This window comes from Leopardus geoffroyi, chromosome A2 (genome assembly GCF_018350155.1).
Source record: "Leopardus geoffroyi isolate Oge1 chromosome A2, O.geoffroyi_Oge1_pat1.0, whole genome shotgun sequence".
NCBI lineage: Eukaryota > Metazoa > Chordata > Mammalia > Carnivora > Felidae > Leopardus > Leopardus geoffroyi.
Genome location: NC_059331.1, coordinates 87,476,909 through 87,501,374, shown reverse-complemented (window position 1 = coordinate 87,501,374; position 24,466 = coordinate 87,476,909). Strand labels below are relative to the sequence as shown.

The window sequence follows — 24,466 nt, the reverse complement described above, 5'->3', positions numbered from 1 at the left end:
TTGGATTAGTCTGTTACTGTTAAGTGGTCATGGTATTTTTCAGGTTTGATGGTATTAATCTGTAATACCACTGAATTAGAAAGTCACTAGAAAACATCCACTCTGAGTGTTTTAACAGAATGAATTGGGAAATTGAGAAAAGTTTATAATATTATGAATTGCAATCTACTTTAAATGAAATGATGACATCACATACCTTTCTTTCATCGGATAGCTCCACATGTTACATGATTTTCTTGGGATCATTCAAATTTACTAATCTACCCATCCCCTTTTCCTACCTTGTTCAGCCACATTCTGTTTTAGTCAGTTTCAAATTATACATCTACTTCTAAACACCATAAATTGTAGCCATGGAGTAACTTTGGCATCTGTACCAATCCTTCCAATACATTTTGGACTGCAATACTGGATTATTTTAATGATGGTTAGAGTGATTTGAAACAGAATTCTGTGATGATAACCTTCTTCACATTAGACCACAAATCATGGTTAATTATATTCCTCTTTACCTTAACTCTATTTAAAAGGCATGAATTTGCAAAGCCATACTGGAGTGCGAGAAGCACATTACTTTTTCCTGTAAATCAAATGTGATCAGTTCCAGTCTTCCCTTATTATTATCATTATTTGATATTTCCTGCCTCACAAGCCCTGGAGAAATCCCGATGAGGATGTTATATATTCAGAACACTGGGGGATTGGTCCCCTGTACATTGATCCGCATCACGGAGAGAGCAGTTATCTGACCCAGCACACTTTGTTGACAGTGAGTGGCTCCTTTAACTGTTACGAAGTCTTCCTGAGAGTAGTTCTCCTAGGTTGAGCCACTGAATTCAAGGTCGACTTTGGTAAGGGTACTACACAAAATTTTTTCTTTGAGGTAATGCCATCTTCCCTGAACAATTTGAGCAAGCTTAGTACCTTTACAAACTCCAACCACAATTGTTGGGGGCATCTCCTGTTTAGAACTGGCTTTCTATCCCCATTTCTTTTACCCATCCAACATTCTTTTTTTTTTTTTTTTTTTTTTTACCATTTTTAAAAAAAATGTGATTGGGGCGCCTGGGTGGCGCAGTCGGTTGAGCGTCCGACTTCAGCCAGGTCACGATCTCTCAGTCCGTGAGTTGGAGCCCCGCGTCGGGCTCTGGGCTGATGGCTCAGAGCCTGGAGCCTGTTTCCGATTCTGTGTCTCCCTCTCTCTCTGCCCCTCCCCCGTTCATGCTCTGTCTCTCTCTGTCCCAAAAATAAATAAACGTTGAAAAAAAAATTTAAAAAAAAATGTGATTATTAATCTTAACATGAGATCTACCCTCTTCACAGATTTTCACTTGTACACTGTGGTATTTTTATCTACAGGCACAGTGTCGCTTATCAGCTATCTAAAACTTGTCTTGAATAACTGAAATTTTATACAAGAAACACCCCATTTCTCCCTCCCCTAAACCCTGGCAACCGCCGTTCTACTCTTCGCTTTTATGAGTTTGACTGTTTTAGATTTCTCATGTAAATGGAAGCCTGCAGTATTTGTCCTTCTGTGACTGGATTATTTATTTCTCTTAGCATAATGTCATCATGGTTCATCCATGGTGTGTCATACTATAGGATTTCTTCCTTTTTAAAGGCTGAATAGTATTCTACTCTATGTATAAACCTTATTTTCTTTAGCCGTTTATGTCAATGGATATTTAGGTTATTTCTACATTTTGACTGTTGTGTATGCAACTATAATGAGTGTGGGAGTGCTATTATCTCTTTGAGATCCTGTTATTAATTATTTTGAATAAATACCAAGAAATGGGAATGGCTAAATCATGCAGTATTCTATTTTTAATTTTTAGAAAACATCATACTGTTTTTCATAATGCCTGCACCATTTTGTTTTCCAGCCAACAGAGTACAAGGATTCTAATTTCTCCATCCCTTTACCAACACTTACTTTTTTTTCTTTCTTCCTTCTTTTCTTTCTTTCTCTCCTTCTTTCTTTCTTCCTTTCTTCATTTTCTTTCTTTAATGATGGCCATTCTAACAGGTGTGAGATGATACCACATTGTGGTTTTGATTTGAATTTCCCTGATAATTGGTGACTTTGGGTAAACCTTCCCACATTCTTTTCCCTTCTGGTAGTGTTCAGAATAATTTCTCATCAGTGTGCTCCTTTAAGTGTGATATTGGCTTATTTTCTGGGAGTGGAGTGGAGAAAAGAGATGAGTCAGTCAGCCTTTTGTTCGTTCCAAGTTGACATTGTTTATCCACCATAAATGGTATATTCTACAAAAACTTTGTTCAACAATGTCTTCATTTTCTGCACATCCAACTCTTCAAATAACATTGTCATATACATAATTAAAACAATGTTTAAATTATCTTTTTATTATAATGAAAATGGCATTATAAATAATATGTGTTCTTTGTGCTAGGTTTTACATATTTGAACACCATTTATATTTAGGTGGGCTATGAGATAGGTTTAGTTGGCATAAACCTAATGAGATCTTCTAATTGCTGATACTAGCATTCACCTAAGAGATACACGGAAGTCATACTTCTGCACTACCGTCAACTAACTGTAATATTAGAAAAGCCACGTCACCTCATGTTTCACCGAGTTCTAAAGTATTCTGTAAGAGACGAAAACTAGCGCATCCACAAGGATATTGCTTGCTTTATAACGTTGAGTCAATAAAATAGTTGTGACCTGCTTACAACACTGTTTATCTGTGTGATTCTTTTCCAGTGACCTTTTTATTGTTGACCATTAATATGGCAAATTATGTGATAATCTACTTACTTCGTAATTATTATTTTTTTTTATGATTGACACTAAATCTGTTTTAGATCTGTGATTGTAGAAGCCATGGATTTTAAATAACTCGAGGTACTCAGCCTAGAAAACGAGAGTGGGTAAGCCCAGACAGTTTAACTGTAGTCTTTGATGTTTCTTAGATGTTTTCTTCAGTTTACACTGTTATGAGGATTTTTTATTTTGTAAATTAATTTCATTCAAGAACTTATATATTCAAGCCATATTTTGCTTATTTTAATTGCTTGTTATTCATAAAAAATGTGAGTGCCAGAAGAAACATGGAAAACGAATTGCTTGACCATACTCCAAATTAATGACAGTTTTAAATAAGATAATTCAACTTCTTTAATTATGAGCTATTGAAAAATATAGCTAAGCTATATAACATGAGCCAAGAAACTCCTATAAATAGTACTATCATAGCATCTCCTTTTGCTTCCCAATCTGCTTCATTTATGTTGGGCTTGTTGTTAACGCGATATAAAATCTACAATAGTTTAAAGCAAAATACTAGAAGTTACCCCAAACCTCCTATATATGTATGTTTAATACTACTAAAATTTGGAAGAATGTGTATTTATGAAATTTACATTAAATATTCTAATGAGTTTAATTCTATTATCTCTATACTGTGAAGAGAGGAAATTGTGATCTATCACATTTTTTAAAATGTATAGTTTATTAGAGTTAAATTTTTGGTATTTTAGATTGAAAACAGCTTTGAGTTTGAATGGTGTTAGCTCTAGGTACTTTGTTTGGCATGTAAGTTTAAACCAAAAATTAGGTTCAGACTACAAATTGGATGTTCCAACCCCTGAGTTAACCAATCCAGAACCAAAGGTAGCAAATGCCCAGAGAAGACAAACTAGATAGGGTAATGCCATGGGGGCCCTAGGGAGCCAACACCAGCCTAAAGAAACAGAACTGGGTGCCTGGGTGGCTCAGTCAGTTAAGCGTTCAACTTCAGCTCAGGTCATGATCTCACGGCTCATGAGTTCGAGCCCCACGTCAGGCTCTGTGCTGACAGCTCAGAGCTTAGAGCCTGCTGTGGATTCTGTGACTCCCTCTCTCTCTCTGCCCCTCCTCTGCTCATGCTCTGTCTCTCAAAAAATAAATACATGTTAAAAAAAATTTTTTTAAAGAAACTGAGAACAACCACAATGGGCAGTGAGAGGAAATGTGGGGAATGCAGAAGAGAAAAATTAGATGACATGATTGCTGTGCTTTAAAGTCTTAACGTATATAGAGGGAAAAGTTGTAAATAAGGACAAATAATGAAAAACAATGTGGAAATTTCAGGATCCAAAATGTTTGTTAAAATCTCCACATACAGGGGTGCCTGGGCAGCTCAGTCAGTTAAGTGTCCAACTTTTGGTTTCAGCTCAGGTCATGATCTTATGGTTCGTGAGATCCAACACCAGAGTGGGGTTCTGCGCTGACAGAAAAAAATCTTTAAAAGAAAAATCTTCATATAAAGCTCCAGCTCAAAAATTGCATTTTCATAAATCGTAAACAAGCAGGGGTTTTGTTGTTGTTGTTCATTTGTTTCTCATTGTGCCACAGTCAAAGTATTTTCCCCTTCATAGAGTATGAGTAAATTAAAAGTGATCTAGCAACATAATCTCCCTGAAGGAAGCCAATATGGCGAATTAACCAGTTTGCTGAAGGTCACAGCCTTCCTATTGTGTTTGGAGATTTCCAAATTTGATTATGGAGAAGAGAAGATATCAATGGTCAACTACCAGCAACATGTTGGTTTACAAAACACATTTTTGATGTGTTTACAAAACACATTGTTTCTGAGAATAATACATATTAAAACATGGGAAGATTTTATTTTGTTCATGCTAAGTATCAAACACACACACTTTGTTGTATTTGAAAGCATTATTAAATTATGACTTTTTAAAAATGCAAAATTTTATTGTAGTCTTTTTTAGAAACTCAGACCACATTCTCAATAAAATAAAATTCAGATCATGTTTTTTTTAAATGTAGCTCTTTCTTTTAATGTAGCAATGTCCTTGTTAATGGAAATTGTTCCAAAGCCTTCTTCAAGCCACGAGGCCATTTTAAACTCAACTCATTCAGGTAGACCAGAGAAACAAGGTCCCTACAAGCATCTAAGGATACTTCTAGAATGGGGACTGGAGACTGAGGAGGGGTAAAACAGGCAGATAGAGATTGCTTCCATGAAAGTAGCCCCATGTTTATATATTTTATGTACTGAGGCTCTCTTTTAAGTTATGATGAAACTATGTGTTACCAGAGTTTTGTCAGTGACAAAAATGGCAGCATTATTATGAGATTAGCTATTCAAGAAGATACTTTTTAACCTTAAGATTTATGCATGTAGATGACTTTTCACAGGAAAATACATCTGGGTTTTTAATGTCTTATCATAGTGGAGACAGTGTCCTTTGTTCTGTAAATAAGCAGAACTCCATTCAAATACTATTTTTTCCCTTTTTTCTCTTTACCAAAGATACCCTTCATCTACTCTATTTTTCCTTCCTGAGTTTCCTCTCTTCCACCTTTTTTTTTCTTTCTTTCCCTTCATGTTAATGTATAAAGTGGATAAGTTGTAAAATATTTAAAAAGTAACTTTATAAAAGAATAAAATACATCTATCTATTTATTTCTCTGTATCTCTGTTTCTGTGTATTAATACTGCCTAACTTGAAGATGAATGAATAATTAGTATAGCTGATGTGGACAATATATAGGACCCCGGGAGCTCAACTTGCAGGATTTGTTTACCATTTAGAAAGCCAGGGCTAACAAACATTTCAGCTGAGTTTTTGCTGCTGTTGCTAGTTTATAAAGGATTTTTGAGAGCAAATGTTCAGATTTAAGAAATTAATCTATAGTCATGGTTAATAATATCAGTGGAGAAAATGTACAAAGCAATCAATTTTGATTAATTTATCATATACATGTAGTTTTAAATTAGGTTTTGGTTTTATTTTGTTCTGTTCTGTTACCCCAGTGGTATTAATTCTCATTCCATAGCACACCAGCCTCACTGGTTCATGTAAGTGTCCCGTATATGAGTGTGTGTGTGGTTTTGTGTTTGTTCGTTTATTAACTCATTCATTTTCTTTCATCTCATTTTCTTTTTCCATTCCCTTCTTCTGTTCACGAGCAACTATTATAATTTCTGATACTTCTGATATCTTTGTAAAATATACAATGTTAATTGTACAAATGTCATTTTAATGTAAATAAAGCATCATTGCCCTATAGACCAGATCCTGTTTCTCACTTGCTTTTACTTGGCAAATGGCTTTAAGATGGATCCACCTTTTGATGTTAATGCCTGTTACGGCCTTTTTCCTGCACCCTGTGCCAAGGGTTTCCATCTTGAGCATTTACTGTGCTCTCATTGTCCATTTCTCCTGATACTGCCCCCTCCTACAAATAGACACACAAGAAGATTTCTGGGTCACAGAGTGTACATGCATATAATTTAATGACGTTCTGCCACATTGCCCTCCAGAGGGATGCACTTATCCATTCCCATTAAAATAATTACATGTTTGTACATTGTAATCACGCAGTTGTTTTCTTTTCATCTGATGTAGAATGAGGGTGAAGCTGAACAAGCATCCAGCAAGTATAATCTCCCTTGGAGTCAGGGTCCCCTATCCTACATCTTGGTCAACACATGGCATTTTCTGGATTTTAAACTTTTTGCAATGTGATGAGAGCTAAGTAGTACCTCATCATTGCCTTAATTCGTACTTTCTAATCACTGATGAGTCTGGGGTCTATTTTGTATATACTTATGACACTTTTAAAATTCTTTCTCTGTACTCTTAAAAACTGAGAACAAACTGAGGGTTGATGGGGGGTGGGAGGGAGGGGAGGATGGGTGATGGGTATTGAGGAGGGCACCTGTTGGGATGAGCACTGGGTGTTGTATGGAAACCAATTTGACAATAAATTTCATATATTGAAAAATAAAATAAAATTCTTTCTCTGTGAATTATCTTAATTTTACTAACTGCCAAGATATTTCTGTTGTCTTTCTAGTAGAGTATCATTTTTATGAATTTTTATGGCAACATCAAATATTAGCTATAAGGTGGTAATCATCACATAAGTGACTGTGGAGTGCCTGCTGCATGCTAAGTGCTAAAAAAAATAGTTGTGGGGGAAAAAAAGTCATCAGGTTTTGTGTGATACACATTTGGATATACCTCTGAGATTTCAACTGTTAACTCAATAAATTTAATCCATAAGATGTTTGTGATGTAATGTTAAGTATTAAATATGGACAGAAATAACATACATGAAATCCTATACTACAAAGAATAGTATATAATAGTTTTAGGAGCATATAAAGTTAGGTAATCTCAGAAGTTATAAAAACACATAGTTGAGAAACTTTTATGTTGATTGATTTTCCTTAATTTTTAATTTTTTTAAATGTATTGTCTTTTTTTTTGTTTTTAATAACATGTTCAGTGTAAGATTTTGAGCAGCAAATTCTGTCATGAACTGTTGCACATTTAATAAAAATTCAAATTATCTTAGTTTTCCTGTTAAGAGTTATTAGTATAGGTACTTTCTAGGGATATAATCGAAACATCACCTGGACAGTCTAAAAGTTGAACAGTTCATTAACATACATGTTGATATAATTTAAAATAAAGAAAACATAAATGCTCATAATGCTAAATAATAGATATAACCATTCATATGTACACTGTCTTCCAGGAATTATTTCTAAAACAAAGTCAATAAAAATTATCTTAAGATTGGCTATGCTTTGGAGCGCCTGGGTGGCTCAGTTGGCTGAGCGTCCGACTTCAGCTCAGGTCATGATCTCGCGGTTTGTGAGTTCGAGCCCTGCATCGGGCTCTGTGCTGACAGCTCAGAGCCTGGAGCCTGCTTCAGATTCTGTGTGTGTGTGTGTGTGTGTGTGTGTGTGTGTGTGTGTGTGTGTGTCTGCCCCTCCCCCACTTGTGCTGTCTCTATCAAAAATAAATAAAATGTAATTTTTTTTTTAAAGATTGGCTATGCTTCCATTCAAGTCAATTAAGTGATAAAATACTACTTTAGTGAACCTCCATATAGCCTGGTCATATTCAACAAATTTTTACCTGCATTTTAAAATAGTTTGTAGGATTCTTCAATTAACACTTTCCAGAACATTGTATTTGAAATCATACCATACTCAATTCTCACAACTATTAGAACCTTGTTATGAATTAATAAGGAGTGATTGGTTATATTCACGTGGTTATTTTAGTATGGTTCTTGTAGGATTTTAGAGAGTTGAAGAGGCAATGGATAAGGAAGGTATTACTAAATGATGGCATTCCCTGTAGCATCTGATGCTCACCATTGGAACCAAGAATAAAAAGTTTAAAGTGCTGGCAAAATCTTTTGAAACGCAGTCCTGCACCAGCTCTGGTATGAAACTGAATGAAGAGAAAAGAAGTTCAGCTGGTATACCACGGGAACAGAACAGATCGTGTAGCTTATGACCTCATGTGTATATTATAGGCCAGATTTCCAGTTATCTGTGTATTTTTCTCAGCAGTTGTATTAACGACCCTAACTAGCTTTCCTGTTTTAATACTAGAAGCATTTTAAATTTCATTGGATAATCATGCTTTGTAAATTTGCCCCTTTGTTTTGAGAGGTGAAAAATGAGCAAATTAATCAAGAGAAGAGGCATGAAGATTATGCAGCTACTTCTTTTCATAGAATCTTCTCTTGCCAAAAAGTGACAATGCAATTATAACACTATAATGTGTTTCAATTCAAGATGGTCTCTACATAAATATACTCTTTATCGTGACTTTTAGAAGAGTGGGTTTTTCAGTGTGCTCTTCCTTTTGCTGTGCTAAATTTTTCTTTAGTGGTATCATCATTGTCTTTTATGTAATTTTCTTATTTCATATGTACAACAGCCTGGGATTATTGAATTAAAACCTAAGGCCCGTCTGAAGGTAAATTCTTCTTTGGAGTAAGTTATAGAAAAGCCATTTTTGTTGTGTTATTGTGGACGTTTTTATGGACTTATTTTGCCATTTCACTGTAGTAAAAGTATTTCCCTTACTTGTTTACAACTGGCAATATGCTTTCCAATGTATATCAAAATCATTAAAACTTTTGAAGACTTAATTATGCTCTGTTTGGAATTTTCCACGGAAGGCACTGGTGAGCAGTAGGGACTTTCACATAGACCTCTCTGAAGCTCATTGAAAACCTAATTATTCAACAAGTATTTCTGTTTATTTAAATAAAGCCTAGTTAGGGCAGACGATATTTTCTTAGGTAAAGCTTGTAGCATTCACAAATTTGGGGGCACTATGACTTTGGATAGTCTCATCTAATTTATATCCATTTCCCATAGCTACGTAGTAGAGCCAGGTGATTCTTGCCAAATATGCCCCCCTAGATTATTTTGACAGCTCATATAAAATAGATGAAAGACTCGGAATTTAAAATGTTGAAGTATGATGTTACTACTTTTTTTAAGCGAAAATTATCTTTCTAGATAGGAAACATGAAATGCCCTGTAATTAGTCCAGCAACATAATCGATGTGATCCAGTGCAAAAAGAAAACATAGAGCTCTTTGTTGAAACGTTATTAAGAGTTTCGAAATGACAACAGCAAAGCATTAAATCAAGCGTGGGCCCTTCTGAGCACAGGGCCTTGTGCTTCTACACAGGCCACACCCCTCCTCCCCCCTCCCCCCTCCCCCTCCCCCACCCATGAAGCCGGCTTGTCTGTAACATGCCTGCCGATTGTACTCAGGAACACCTTACATGCAGTGAAGAAAAAGAAAAACATACCCCGCGGAAATCTGTATTATCTGAGCAAACTTGAAGCAGTACAAATTTCTCAAGGAGAGCCTCAAAACGAACTACTAATCACTTTTTTTCCCCTCTCCCACCCATTCCATGATGGAATATGGAAGTTTATACTCTTCTAGATACTTGTTCCCCATGGAGAAATTATATTGCTGCTTATGATTTTTTTTTTCCTACACAAGATTGGCCTGAGCAATATATATTCAATGATGTTTTCTTTCTGAAAGCAGTGTGAACATAATGCATGTGTTTGGTAATGTTTGATAGATTTCAGACGCAACATTTTGCATGTTATGTTACACAGGTCTAATGTGTTCGGGTAAATGATGAAATCAAACTACATGCGGTTGTGGTATTACTGTTCAAAGAACTTTGAACTGATGGTCTCTGAAATGGTGTGCTGAGTTGGTTTTTAAATGCAGAGCCCTGTGTGTCTTCTCTGCCCTGTGGACCCAGACTAGAAATACGACACATTTTTTTTTTTTTTAATACTTGAATTTGTCTTTTTAGGGATGCAAGTGTTGGAATGGAATGGAATTCCTTTAACTTCTAAAACATATGAAGAAGTTCAGAGTATCATTGGTCAGCAAAGTGGGGAAGCAGAAATATGTGTAAGACTGTGAGTTTTTCCCCATCTTTTTGTTTCCATTTTTTTGGCTATTCATGGCGCTTTTAATTTAAAATTGTTAAGGTGGAACCTTTGCCAGTCAGCAAGATTTTCAGTAATTAGAACATAAAGTGAATACAAGTTTCTATAGATTTCTTGTGTTCAGAATAAAAATCTAAAGCATAGTAAGAATTCAGCTGATTTTGTTTCTGATATTGTCAGTAGCTGTCCCCTTTCATGCTTTTATTGAAACATGCTTCATTTAAATGAAAGCCTAAACCCATTTAGGTTTCCTGTGTGTGTATAGTATTTCAAAATGAGCTTATGTTTAATCCATAAAGATTTCACCTTAAATAATCATTTTTATCAGCTGACTTTTAACAGCATTGCAAGTATATATTTGGTTAGAAGGGTGAGCATGCTTGGAAATTGCTTTATATCATTAACCACTTCTCATTTACCTATTGAAAAAAAAAAAAACTCAGGGTAGTTGGAAAAGAGGGACTTTTGTCTCAGGTTTCCTCAACTTCTTTCTCAATTTCTTTGTTTTAATTTTTAGGGACCTCAATATGCTATCAGACTCTGAAAATCCCCAGCACCTGGAGCTTCATGAGCCACCGAAAGCTGGTAGGTGAAAGTAATCTGCTTTCAACTGTGGGTAAAGGCGTGGATGTAAATGGAAACATCGTTGTAGAGGCAGGTGTAGCTGTAGATGAGGATGTGAGCATAGATACTGCGTAGGCAAAAATGTACTTCTAGACTAATCAATGTTTGTTTATGTAATTGTAAACAAAACCAAAGCATTGCAGCTATGTTTTTAGCCTTCTAGGGAAACACATATTTGTGTATGAGACCCATTAAAGAAATTCATACAGAATTCTGGCTATGTGAGTTCACATTTTTAATTCTTTAAAAATAAATGCATCCCTTCAAAGGAATCCATGGAGCCATTTATTTGCAGTTTTAGATTATTTTTAGACAATACTCGATTCTTTTAGCCTAGGACTATGGGGCACTTATTTTTGAACCTTTTGATTGCTGTTAATAGTGAATAAAAAAAATCAACATTTAATTTCATAAGTACGTGATGAAATAGATTTAACTCTATTAGCAAACAACTATAGTCTTATAAATGTTGATCAGCTGTAACATGAACACTTGTTTCATTAATTGTAGCATTATCACTTGTTTCTTCGTTTAACAAATATTTATTGAAAATTTTCTATGCTGCAGCTAGCATTCTAAGAGTCTGGGTTACTGCACTAAAGAACAGACCGTGGCTTGTAGAAATTTTCATACATCTGTGAATGTACGTTACCTTGTCATCTAGAACCCAAGTAAGTTCCATGGTGTTAAGTACCTATGAACCTGAGAAATACATAGCCATTTCTTTTTGTTGTAGTGGAGAAAGCAAAATCCCCAGGGGTTGATCCTAAGCAGTTGGCAGCAGAGCTCCAGAAGGTCTCATTACAGCAGTCACCACTGGTTCTGTCGTCCGTTGTTGAGAAAGGATCTCACGTTCATTCAGGTCCAACATCAGCAGGATCCAGTTCCGTCCCCAGCCCTGGGCAACCGGGGTCACCCTCAGTGAGCAAAAAGAAACACGGCAGCAGCAAGGTGAGAATTGTTCAGTATGACCTCTAAGTTACTTATTTTCTAGCTCCTTACTCAGACGAGGACAAAGGAAAGACGATATTGTTTTCTTGTGATTTTTCATTTCCTAATGATCTCTTGGCACAAAAAATTGCCATTTCTGAATATATGACCAAGCAAAATGTTCATGAAGATGATGTGTTTTTATATTTCTTAAAATATTTTAGCAGTTATTATTATGAGGAACTTGAAAAGTGTGTCTAATGCTCCCTATTTCCTGGTTCTTTTTCTGTATAGTGGTTGCATCAATTTGAGCCTCTTTGTGTATGAAACATTAGCTTTGCATCTTTTTGGAAATAAGTTACACATTAGATTGGGTTTGATAATCTAAATAAAAGGTAAAAAGGAAACAGAGATAAAGAGAATTTAGGACAATAAGAAATAAAGAAAACCAGTAATATAGAGTTGCCATTTTGAATTGTATCCCTATTTCCATACTAATAAATTTTCCCTTTTTGCAAGTCTTCATTTGTAATAAATGTTTCTAGCCTTATAATTTCCAAGATACTAGTGAATTAAAAAAAACCCATAGAATTAATGTTTTGAACCTTATAAAAGCGGATGAAAATGTAGACAGTTTGTAACTTTTCCCTCACAGATTTCATTCATAATGAAGAAATTCTTATTATGGTTAAAAATATGTTTGGCAAAGTTTTCTTTTATTTAAACATAGATGAAGATTTCTCTTTACTTGGTAAGATGCCTGGGAGGGACAGGCTATGCTTGGGTAAACTGACTGGACTTCAGAAGACAAAGTTTGTTTCACCAGGTATAAAAACACAGCAGATGTCCCCCCAAATCCCTTTTATTCAGAAAGAAACAACAAAGGTAGGATGATCTTAATCATTGCATCACAGGACGGTGTGTCCCAAAATAAATATAGCAAGGCTTCACAAAGAACAATTTCAAGAATGGTTAGATTCAATTTCAATACAAATTTTAACACAATTATAATTTATCACATACAGTTATGTGTTAGTTTTCAAGAATTACCTCATGGAGGCTCCCTGTCTTCTGAGTTACCGACCGATATTTCTCATTCCTATCTCAGTATCTCCAGGTAGGACACAAGAAATGAGAAAGTCAGCTTGCAAAGTTTCCACACCAAGGACATTATAGTTCTACAAGTTTCGCATCCTAATTTTTTGTTTCAGCACTTGACATCACCATCCTCCCAGGAAATTAAGTAAAAATTTGAGACCATCATTTTCTCTTCTTTTCTCTTCATTCACAATGTCTGATTAGTCACTGAATCTTAATCCTCAGAATTCTGATTTTCTATTAAGTCTCTAGTAAGTTTCTGCCTTCTCTGAACCCACCAGTTTTCTTTAGCAAAGCATTATTTCGTTTTCCAACATTATTGCACTCATTACTTGCAACTCCACTCACCGTTCTCTCTTCATTCTCAAACTGCCCTCCAGCTGATCTGTGGCACAGTGACCTGATTGGGTCACTAACCTGTTTAAAATGTATCCCTGCTACCTAGAATCTTGACAGCCTCACCTGTGCCTAGGACCCTATCCTACTCAGTCTAAAAGGGCTTTTCCTTGGGAGATTATCACAGTAAGCATAACGTTCAGTCTTTACAATTGCCTTGCTAATAAATACTCTGTATATTAGAGTTGCCAGCTCATTCCTACTTTCCACAGACATTTTTTTTGGATAGCTCCTCAGTGTCCAATGAAATAAGAGCAACAGGAAGCCTTCATCCATGAAATCTATCCATATTCCAATCCTGCCTTAAATCAGAAGATACCAATTCTTCTTTTTCTCCTCCCTCCGAAGTGCCCCATACTTTATGTATATATCTTTATGTATGCATTTTATATGTTGATTGTAGCTACTAGCTTTCTTATTTTATCCTCCCAATTAGGCTGCAAGTTCCTTAAGAACCAAAAACCATTTCTTTTTTTTTTTTTTTTATGCTTTTTAAGCACATAGTGGAGGGGCTTACACAGAACAATAATAAAATAAATAAGTAAATATTGTGAATTAAATCATCACTGGCACTTGTCATATATTCTTCAGAATATTTACAGAATTATAGTTTTAACTTTTTTGTGTTTTCATTAGGTATGAGACTAGGTATTAAATTATAAAATATTAGTGTAAGAAATGTATTAAGACTGGGGCGCCTGGGTGGCACAGTCGGTTAAGCGTCCGACTTCAGCCAGGTCACGATCTCGTGGTCCGTGAGTTCGAGCCCCGCGTCAGGCTCTGGGCTGATGGCTCAGAGCCTGGAGCCTGTTTCCGATTCTGTGTCTCCCTCTCTCTCTGACCCTCCCCCGTTCATGCTCTGTCTCTCTCTGTCCCAAAAATAAATAAAAAAACGTTGAAAAAAAAATTTTTTTTTAAATAAAAAAAAAAGAAATGTATTAAGACTAAATATTTAAATATAGTTGGCATAATTATATACTTAGATATTTAGAACACCGTCTAGTAAATATTCTAAATGATTATTCATAAGTAATTATTAATTGGTAATAATGCTCTAAATGGTTTCTTCTGAGTAAATGTAGGTAAAATATGCATCTAAATTATTTAAATATATGTTTGTTATATAAGCTATGTATATGACTTTATCAAATTGTTATTTTGCTTAAGCTATTTCACTATGAATTTTTATCTCCAAAATTTTTATTTTATCACCTCAAGCTGTTTTGTGTCTGACATTTTAATCAAACCTTCTTCAGTTTATCTTTGAAGTTTGAATGCTTTCTTGAAAGTCATGTTATAAATAAATGATTCAATTAAAGTACTCCTTAGTTTTGGGGCATCTGGGTGGCTCAGTCGGTTGAGCGTCCGACTTCAGCTCAGGTCATGATCTCGTGGACGATGGGTTTGAGGCCCATGTCAGGCTCTGTGCTGACAGCTCAGAGCCTGGAACCTGCTTCTGATTCTGTGTCTCCCTCTCTCTCTGCCCCTCCCCCGTTCATGCTCTGTCTCTCTCTGTCTCAAAAATAAGTAAACATTAAAAAAAAATTAAAATAAATGAATAAAATAAAGTACTCATTAGTTTTAAAGGTTCTTATGAAATAGGTCATTGATCTCCCAAACCTTACTGGTCAGAGCGCCCTTAACATCTCACTAGTTTTTTTCACGGGTCTCTTATGCCCAAAGATATACCTAAAACAGTTTTATTTATTATATACTTAATTCGTATTTATGTCCTAATATCTGAGTAACCATTGGAAAAAATAATTTATATAAAATGAAATAAAAATAATGCATTTGTTTCATTACACATCGTTAGGGTATTGTGCAGCTCATGGACATTGTACAACTATTCAAACCTTGAAATCAGACTGCACACTACCAAAGTGATTGCCTGTTCCACACTTGTATCACTGATTTCCATGAAGAACATTTTTTTATCACTGTAATCATTAAAAACAGCCTCAGAAAGATATGGCATCCTTTAAAGGAAAGTAGCTAGCTCTCATCTGGAAATGTCACTACCTGGAGCTGGTAGTTTGCTCCGTATCCAACAGATACTGATCTCTTTCCTTCCATAATTTAAAATATCCCTCCACACCCTTTTGATTTTACTGCCACACCCCAGAACAATTAAAAATGGTCCATAAGTTTCTACTCAACCCTGAATTTAGTGATATTGCATGATTACCTGCCAAATGAGCTACAACTGTCAAAAAGAAATCAAAATAAGTTACCAGTAATCACTTAGCTTTGTGTTCTGTGAGGGTTTTTTTGTTTGTTTGTTTGTTTTGCTTTTTGGCTTGTGTTTTTACTTTTTATGTCAGTTATTCTCCAGTTTTCCTCATTGGAATGCAAAGGAAACTGGTCTTAGGAAAACCCCTGTCTTTAATCAAGATAGAAATAGTTCTAGAAACTTCTATTGTCCTTCTTTTTCTAGATTCAGTTTGCTTTTCTTTAAACAGTAAAATAATTGTTAAGTAAATATAATTAATTGGTCACTAACTGGTAGGTTATCTTTTGCAGCCAGAACATGGTTTCAATATTAATGAATGGACATTTTTTAATGTTTTATTTTTGAGAGAGGGAAATAGAGAGCGAGAATGAGTGGGAGGAGGGGCAGAGAGAGAGAAAGACAGAGAATGCCAAGCAGACTCTGCCCTATCAGCACAGAGCCCGATGCAGGGCTCGAACCCATGAACTCTGAGACCATGACCTGAACTGAAATCAAGACTCAGATGCTTAATAGACCTAGCCACCCAGGCGCCCCTAACGAATGGACATTCTTAATAATGAGCTGAACTAAATAAAGGATACATGGCCTAGAAACTTTAACCTCAACTCTGTAATTTTACCAAAGATTACATTTTCATTCCTTAGTTATTTCATAACACAAGACCTGGAGTATAGCTGTCTTCTTTGGATTGCTCTCATTTCCAAGATAAAAATATAAAGGAAAAGGTGACAACAAGCGTATCCACCTAAATATTATGGATCTTTCCTTTTCAGGTTAATTATTAAAACAAAGCCAATATTATGTACATGTAGGCAGACAGGGCTTTACTTTGAGCGTAGCAGGCTGGCCTCCGTTTTAGTAAGTATCTCCCTGTGTTGATGCCATGTTGCCTGAAATTCTGTTGTAGACAGAATAGACCTGGAGTCCAGAACATCATCTCTCCTTTTGTACAAATCCTGCATTGAAATATAACAAGTCAGCAATCAGTCATTTTTGTTAGCATTCTGAACCAATTTATCACATCACATTCCTAACTGTTTCAAGGCTTTACTGACATAAGGAACTTCTTAAGGAAGTGAGAACTTGCTTGGAATAGGGTAGAACTGTAATTAAGGAATGTGAAATATTAAGAAGTGATCGCCTGGGTGCTTCACTCCAGAAGGGAGCAGAGTGGGGTTGACCACCCATCGAAGGCCAGCAAGAACGGGCTTCTGTGACGTCTGTGCTCCTAGGCGGTCACGGTCTAGAAACAGTGTCTTTGTCGTTTCGCGAAAGATCGCTAAAACCTGTAAAATACTTAAATCGAGTGCTTTAAGCCAAAGTATTCATTTCATTGAGTAATTAGAAATACAGCCCTACAGGTATAAAATTATAACTTCAAAACAGGCTGAACAAAATGAAAACTAGATTTATGTATCTATAAAATCAAACACACGTTGTGACGTGTAAGTAGATACCATAATCTGAAGCCGCCAAATGGATGAAATACATTTTCCAGACAGTGTGCTCCGACCAAATAGAAATTAATTTCACAAGGAAGTTGAAATGGTAAATTTTATGAAGGGTTTATCCATTAATATATGTTCTTATTATTGCAGCCTACTGATGCAGCCAAGGTTGTCTCTCATCCAATTACAGGGGAAATTCAGGTAGGAGAATTTTTTTAAAAAAATCATCATTATACCATCTTCTTCGGCTGTTTCTTCTCCCTTCACTGGTCTATTGAAATCGCAAACACTGTTAGAACTTTTCCTGTTTTATATGTGCATGTAACACATACAGGAAGAATACAATATTATAGAACAATATCTTAGTACAATATACAGTTTATAAAATCTAATTATATGTATGGAATTCTATCATTTGAAATCTGCCGGATGCCTTAGCAGAATCAGTAAGTTTTATGTCTCAGTTTATACTTGTTGAATGTGTTTCAAACAGGACAGATTGTTCTGGAAATGTGAAGATTCCTCTTTAAGAGTTTCACGAGTCCAATGCTATCCTCTTTTCTTCCTCCTACCAACAATTGTTATATAATTGCTGAACAATTTTCCTACAGTAGTGTTTTTCATGCCAGGGGTCATAACCAATTTGTAATCTGTAAAATCAACGTAGGGGATTTTGACTAGGAAAACAGAAGAAAAATAGTGTAAATCACTATCTTTTTTAGTTCTATACGTGTGTGTTTCTGTGTGTGTATTGTATCGTAACCCATATTTCTCACAGTGGGTCATCGTCAAAAATGTTTTAAAAAATGTACTTTAAATAATACCAAAAAGTAATCCAGGATAGATAAGAAAAATCACGTAGAAAAAAGTGACACAATGTAAAATAAGAATATTTGAAGATAGTAAGTTTCAGACAAGGGGAAGAGCCCAGTAAGTCTTAGCTGCGTCTCCAACATATTCTAGAGGAGATTTTCATGAAAGACTTCACAAAGGACAACAGACTTGAACTAATTTGTGGATCAGCCCAGAGAAAGGGGGAGTGTGTTCCTGGAAGAAGCAATGCTTCAAGGAAAGGTTCTGCTGGCAGAAATAATAAAAGGCAGACATCAGCTTTGCTGCATTGAAATGCTCCTGTACAGATAAGTTGAAACCAAATTAAAAAGAACCTTGCACACAAGCTGGGGGTTCTTGTTAGCCACTGCAGTAGGGCGATCGGTAAATATGTTGGATAAGGGAGACTAATTAAAAGGGATATATAGTAAGATTTCATACATCAATGGCCTGTGTAAGGAAAGCTTACAAAGGGAGGACACAAAGACAAAGAAATCAATGCAGTGATCATCTAGGCTCCCACTGATGAAAGCAAAAGTGGAGGGTGAGAATGGCATGGAAAGAGGTGCAGAATGCAGGCACCTTGCTGGGCAAGACCCAGCAGCACGGGCCTGGTCACCTCTGTGCTGCACATCTTGCAGTCTCGCTATTTCCTCTTTTCTTTTTCTTTTTTTTTTTTAATGTTTATTTATTTTTGAGAGAGAGACAGAGTGTGAGTAGGGGAGGAGTAGAGAGAGAGGGAGACACAGAATATGAAGCAGGATCCAGGCTCTGAGCTGTCAGCACAGAGCCCGACGCGGGGCTCGAGCCCACGAACCCCAAGAACATGACCTGAACTGAAGTCGGACGCTTACCAACTGAACCACCCAGGCACCCCAACTGTTTCTTTTTTTCAGAAAGCCCAACCTGATCTTTCCTTATTTCACAAGCAGCAGAGAAAATGCTAGATTTTCTGAGTTTCTGATTCATAGCTTGTTCTCTCTTACCTTTTTTTTTTTTCTTTCCTCTCTTGCCCATGGACCAGCATTTGCTGTGTTTCTTTTATGGCTTGTTATTGTCTGTTCTTCTTTTATTTTCCTTTCTCTTGAGCAGTCCTTAATTCTCTAGTGGAAATTTAATAATATTCCTTCTTTCTTTCTTTCTTTCTTTCTTTCTTTCTTTCTTTCTTTCTTTCTTTTTTTCTTTCTTTCTTTATTTTTAACGTTTATTTATTTTTGAGACAGAGAGAGACAGAGCATGAAGGGGGGAGGGGCAGAGAGAGAAGGAGACACAGAATCGGAAACAGGCTCCAGGCTCTGAGCCATCAGCCCAGAGCCTGACGCGGGGCTCGAACACACGGACCGCGAGATCGTGACCTGAGCTGAAGTCGGACGCTTAACTGACTGCGCCACCCAGGCGCCCCTTAATAATATTCCTTCTTAACTCGCAGGCTCTTTTCGTTTCTTTTTCAATATTTTCTCGTGACCGTGATTTCCGTTTTATTTATTTATTTTCTTGTAGCAAAACCTTTTTGCAGATGGAACTTTACATAGACACCCAAGTCTACCAGCATTGGAGTGGCTCTGGTGGAGGGTTCCTGGGACATCTCAGTCTGTCTCAGAAGCAACATCTGAGCAGCCCTAAGATTTTTCTAAGGCGCTGCAGCATAAATTTTGAAAAGCACCTTTTTAGGGTAGCCTGTAGGTTTTCATTTCAATAAGAAGTGGTTTTGGTGCCTCATCAGATAAAAGTGAACTTTAAGGCTGGCGAAGAAAAGAGTAAATGGGGGAGAATGCCTTCTTAAAGTTTGGAAGCTGTTTTAAGTCTCCGTGAAATTAACTGCCGAATAATTCTATATTTCAGTACTCCATTAGAGTCCACAGTTTCTGAAGTTCTGAACTTTCCATTTTTTCCCCTTCCTTCATGGCACTTTCTTTTATGTCACATTGCTTTCAGGATGCTCAAAGTCTAAGTTTTTGCTGTGTTGAGAGAAGCAATTGCAGATTCTTTTTCTGCCACAAAATACAACTGGACCAAAATTATGCTACAGTTAGGAATTATTTTGATTACCAAATTTTAAATAGAGTTTGACTTGTCTAAATTACCCCATTTTCAACATTAAGCCTAGCATACTTGTTTCATGTGATTATTAAAAATTCGGTTAGTATCTTTATTTATGGATCTTTTTCTTCTGAAATGCAGAGCCCTTTCTTTCTATTATTTGATAAACCAAAACAGCATCAAGCAAAATTGAGGCTTATTCAAAATGATGCCATAAAAATCTTTACATTTTGAAGGAGAAAAATTAGTTAATTCCACGATTTTGGATTATGTGGGCTTCTCAAATATTTACTTGAATTGTTCATCTTTTCCTATTCACTGACAGTTGTGTAACAGCCATTCACTAATCTAGGAAGCAGCCCCTTTTCTTTCCTGTGCAGCTTTAAAAATTAAAGAACAAGATTTTCTTATCTTAATCTCTGACCCTATTAGAAAAGCAGGCACAGAAAAAGAAAAGCTATAGGTTATATAGGGTAATACAGGAAGAGATAAAATCTACACATTCTTAAATATTCTTACATTTCAGACTAACAGCTCTATCTTTAAATAACAATTCCACCTACTGCTAAGCATTTGGTGAAATACAGAAGACATTTTGTAATAAATTTATCAATTAGTTAATTTATTTTCAATGTCCTAGTCACTGTATTCACGAATGCTAACAACATTTACTATTTTTCTAGGAACGTAAATTTGGTTTAAAAATGTCACTAGCGTTTACTATATGATTTTTCTTCTAAATGAATTTTAGACAGGCCAGAACTTTACCCATGGAAAGAATGAACAGCACACTTACTAGTTATTAGCATGTGCCTGGGAGTTCTCAATTAAATTAGGCATAAACTAGTCTGTTCAGTTTCAAATAAAATGGAAATGGGGGTTGATGCTCCTCATGAGAATAAAAAGAAATGCTGGTAAGTTATTGAATAATAACGTATTGTAGCTTTTTAAAAATAACATCAAAATGATCTTCATAGACTATTTTGATGTCCCTTTAAGCTTCAAATCAACTATGATCTTGGGAATCTCATAATCCATATTCTCCAAGCAAGAAACCTTGTCCCTCGAGACAACAATGGTTATTCGGACCCCTTTGTTAAAGTGTACCTTCTTCCTGGGAGAGGGTAAGTGAAGAAACAATGTCTTCTAAGTATTGCATCCCATGGATTCAAAAATAGTGTTGGTGTTTCTAGTCTCTATTTTTAAAGAGTTAAATATATCTTCCTTAGTTTTATTCACATGTCATATTTATTTATTTCTAACTATTAGACATGATGGAAATAAAAATTTGTAATTAAGCCTTAACGGGTTCTAGGAGAGCCTTGATCATAAGAAAATCTGTCTTGATGAAACAGTCAGTATTTTGAATCTAGAAACCACTATAACCCATCAGATGCACTGTGAAATCATTTAAAGAATTGTTTGTGGCAGATTTAGAGACTTAGCTTATCTTCCCAATTGCATTTGTTAAACTAACGTTCAAGACTCATAAGTTACTGTTTTATTTTATAAGATATTATTAGGTAGCACATTACATGTTCATTAAGTGACTTATTAATGTATCCTTACTTATATGCATATTTTCAAATCAGTGTTTTAAAAACTATAAAATAAAATAAGAGTCATATTTGACATGTTGAATATTAAATAAATATTTACTAAGTATGGTAAATATTTGGTAATAAATGAAAAATATCTCTGAATCTCATGTGATTTATAAACTGTTCATATAAAGCAAGTGCTCTTTAGAGATGTTTAATTTTTACATAATAAATGCAAATTGCTATTTTCTGGTATATAAATCAGTACTCAAGGTTGGTTTCAAAACAGTAATTTGGACTCAACAGATCATTATACCTTACCTGAACAATTTCTATTAGCCAAATTTGCATCTTGGGACCATAAATAATCAACAGTCGGAGGTATGATAAGAAGAATTCGAGGCTGGTAATTTGAAGGCTCTGGTTTATTTATTTTTTTTTCATTTTTCATTTAACTTGAGTAACATTTGAATATTGCCTTTTATTTGGGAAACTTGTATTGTTGCACATGAGTAGAAAGAATAATGTAATTACCCATCCCATACTCATTACTTAGTTTCAGCAATTATCATCTCCTAGCCAATCATGTCTCATACAATCCCCTATACAGATTATTTTAAAGTAGATCTCAACTATTACAACTTTTTTCTGTAAAGAAATAGTGATAATACTACATACAACCATTGTAATTTTAAAATGTTTAAATAATTCCTAATTTCCCCAATTACCTCGTAATATTATCCTAATTGGTTTGAAGACCTAATTGATACTTACAGAACATTCTTCCCATCAATAGCAGAATACATCTTCTTTTCAAGTGCACATGAAACATTCTCCAAGAGAAACTATGTTTCAGGCCATAAAACAAACCTCAACTGATTTAAAAGCATTGAAATCATACAACACATGTTGTATGACTATGGTTGGTTTGTTTGAACAGGATCCAAGTTAGAGTTATACGTTACCTTTGAATCTGCTGGTTGTTGACTAATTATATCACCACGGGCAGATCACCAGTTCTTTTGAGATTAATTTTTTTCTTGTTGACATTGACAGGGCCAAGGTGAGCAGGGAGCCAGTGAATAGTTTTGCTAGGAAATCAAATGTAGATAACACTCAGAAAATAATTTGAAAATTTCTAGATACTATATCCAATTATGGATGCAGCCTTTACTTTTATCCCATTGATTTTATTTAGAAACTTAGAATTGCTGGTGTTGTGGTTCTATTTTTAAATCATTGCATTTTATTTATTTATAAGGATCACCAGCTAGCCATATAGCAGAGGAAAGGAGAGTTTTTATTTTATGTTCATTTATGTCATCATTAGTTACAGCTGTAATTTGGCTGCTTTTTTTTATGTGAGTATAACAACAAACTGATAACTTCATTCTGCCTTTGATTGGGTCATTAGACCTTCAGTGTTATTTAATGACAATATTATGGGGCAAGAAGAAATCACTGCCTAGGGTGTATTTTTAATTGGCATTTGCTAATGAATGAATGAAAATAAAGCAGTGTCTTTTACTTTCTATCTTCTCTAATAGTATCCTGGAGAGTGTCACCTTTTATGCTATATGAGAGTGCCTGTCTTTTATTTATTACATGATATGTTTCAATTAGACTATTGCAAACTTGAGTAACCAGAAAGGGCAGACAGGTAATATGAATATGTCAGTCATTCTGGGGTGAGTAACAGGGGATTCCAGTATACAGAGTGAACTCCCCATCTCAAGCCATCTCCAGTATTTTGTCAGACAAAACAAGCCTGCTGGGTGGGTTCCTCCCCAAAAGCAGCTAATCAGCTGCCCTGTTCAACTCGTAAACCTTTTATTAAATTACTCCTAATTATTACAGCATCCAAGGCCTTGGGATTTTTTACACTTAGGAGGTATTATTTTCACTGTAGCTCTGAGATTGTTTTCTGCTTCATGTTATTTATATGTTCTGGTATAGGTCCTCTGGTTATTATTCTCGTATTTTCTTCTTTGTTTCTCTTCCTAACTTTTTTTCTTCCTGTCTTTCCGACTTGCCTGTTATATCCTTCACTCTTGCTCTTGGAATCAATGCAGTCAAGTCATGGTTGTCCAGAATGCAAGGTAGAGTTGGCTCGTTTTCAGTGTCATGCTGTGCTGTGATGTCTAAAGTTTATATGTACACACTTGAAAATATACATTCACCTGTAGTTCATTTGTATCTTTTTACAATGTTGGTATCTATTGAATTAGGCTACCAGAAAATCGCTCTGATTACATTACTAAATAGGCTTAGCAGATGTGTGCAGTAGAAAATTGAAAAGTAAAAAATGTTAAAAACGGAAAAATGTGAATAAAGAAATATCACCCTGCAATATAGATATAACTAGTTTTCAAATATAATTTGTCCGCTAAAATACATTTAGCTTCTCATGCAGTAACCCTGGCTTAAGTGCTCCTGAGTCTTCTATTCCAAACAAAAACAAAATCTAGAGTCATCTTTCAAAAGAAATTAACTGATCTTCTGGATCTCCGGTCCTAGACATGGAATCTCATCTTAAAGACCAGAGTTTTGTAGTCTTTTTCCATGAATTAGACCTGATATTGAGACATTTCCGTGTCTTTATAACTTCTGCACCACCAACGTATTGCTGTGCAAAAGGATGCCATAACCTGCCTGCTCTCCCACATTAACAACAACACAAGAGCATGCTTCTTTGTTTGCCAACAGTAGGAAACAGTTTTCTAAGAGAGCTCATAACTCGATATATCATTACATTGTCAGCCAAGAGTGTCTTTTAGATACATAACTGGAAGCATTCTTTTGCACATTTCGTTACATTATATACTATGTGTGTTATTTATTTAGTTGGGGAGGTGACTCTTATACCATCTGTAGCAATAAGGTGGTGAGAATTTTAATCCCACACAAAATATTAACGGTACAGGATTTGTTTTTCTCTGTGACATTAACATTTAACATATTTCCTAATTCTGGCAAGCTGTGGCCCTAAAGACGTTGTTTCTGATTTTGATCCTGATAGCAGTTGGATATTTAAATAT

At 35.5% G+C, this 24,466-nt stretch overlaps 1 protein-coding gene across 7 annotated transcripts in view; it reads left to right on the top strand.

Moving 5' to 3' along the window:
* PCLO (piccolo presynaptic cytomatrix protein) overlaps positions 1-24,466 on the top strand; it is a 419,978-nt gene that overhangs the window by 314,143 nt on the left and 81,369 nt on the right. For 5 of the 7 annotated variants that reach the window (XM_045494642.1, XM_045494641.1, XM_045494640.1 and 2 more), the window contains exons 11-16: positions 10,149-10,257; positions 10,805-10,872; positions 11,648-11,862; positions 17,167-17,217; positions 20,887-21,011; positions 23,501-23,527. In XM_045494642.1, the coding sequence (XP_045350598.1) occupies positions 10,149-10,257; positions 10,805-10,872; positions 11,648-11,862; positions 17,167-17,217; positions 20,887-21,011; positions 23,501-23,527 (595 nt within the window). Of the gene's footprint in view, positions 1-10,148; positions 10,258-10,804; positions 10,876-11,647; positions 11,863-17,166; positions 17,218-20,886; positions 21,012-23,500; positions 23,528-24,466 lie in introns of those variants that run through there. The other 2 variants (XM_045494638.1, XR_006716260.1) reach the window with 2 other exon arrangements.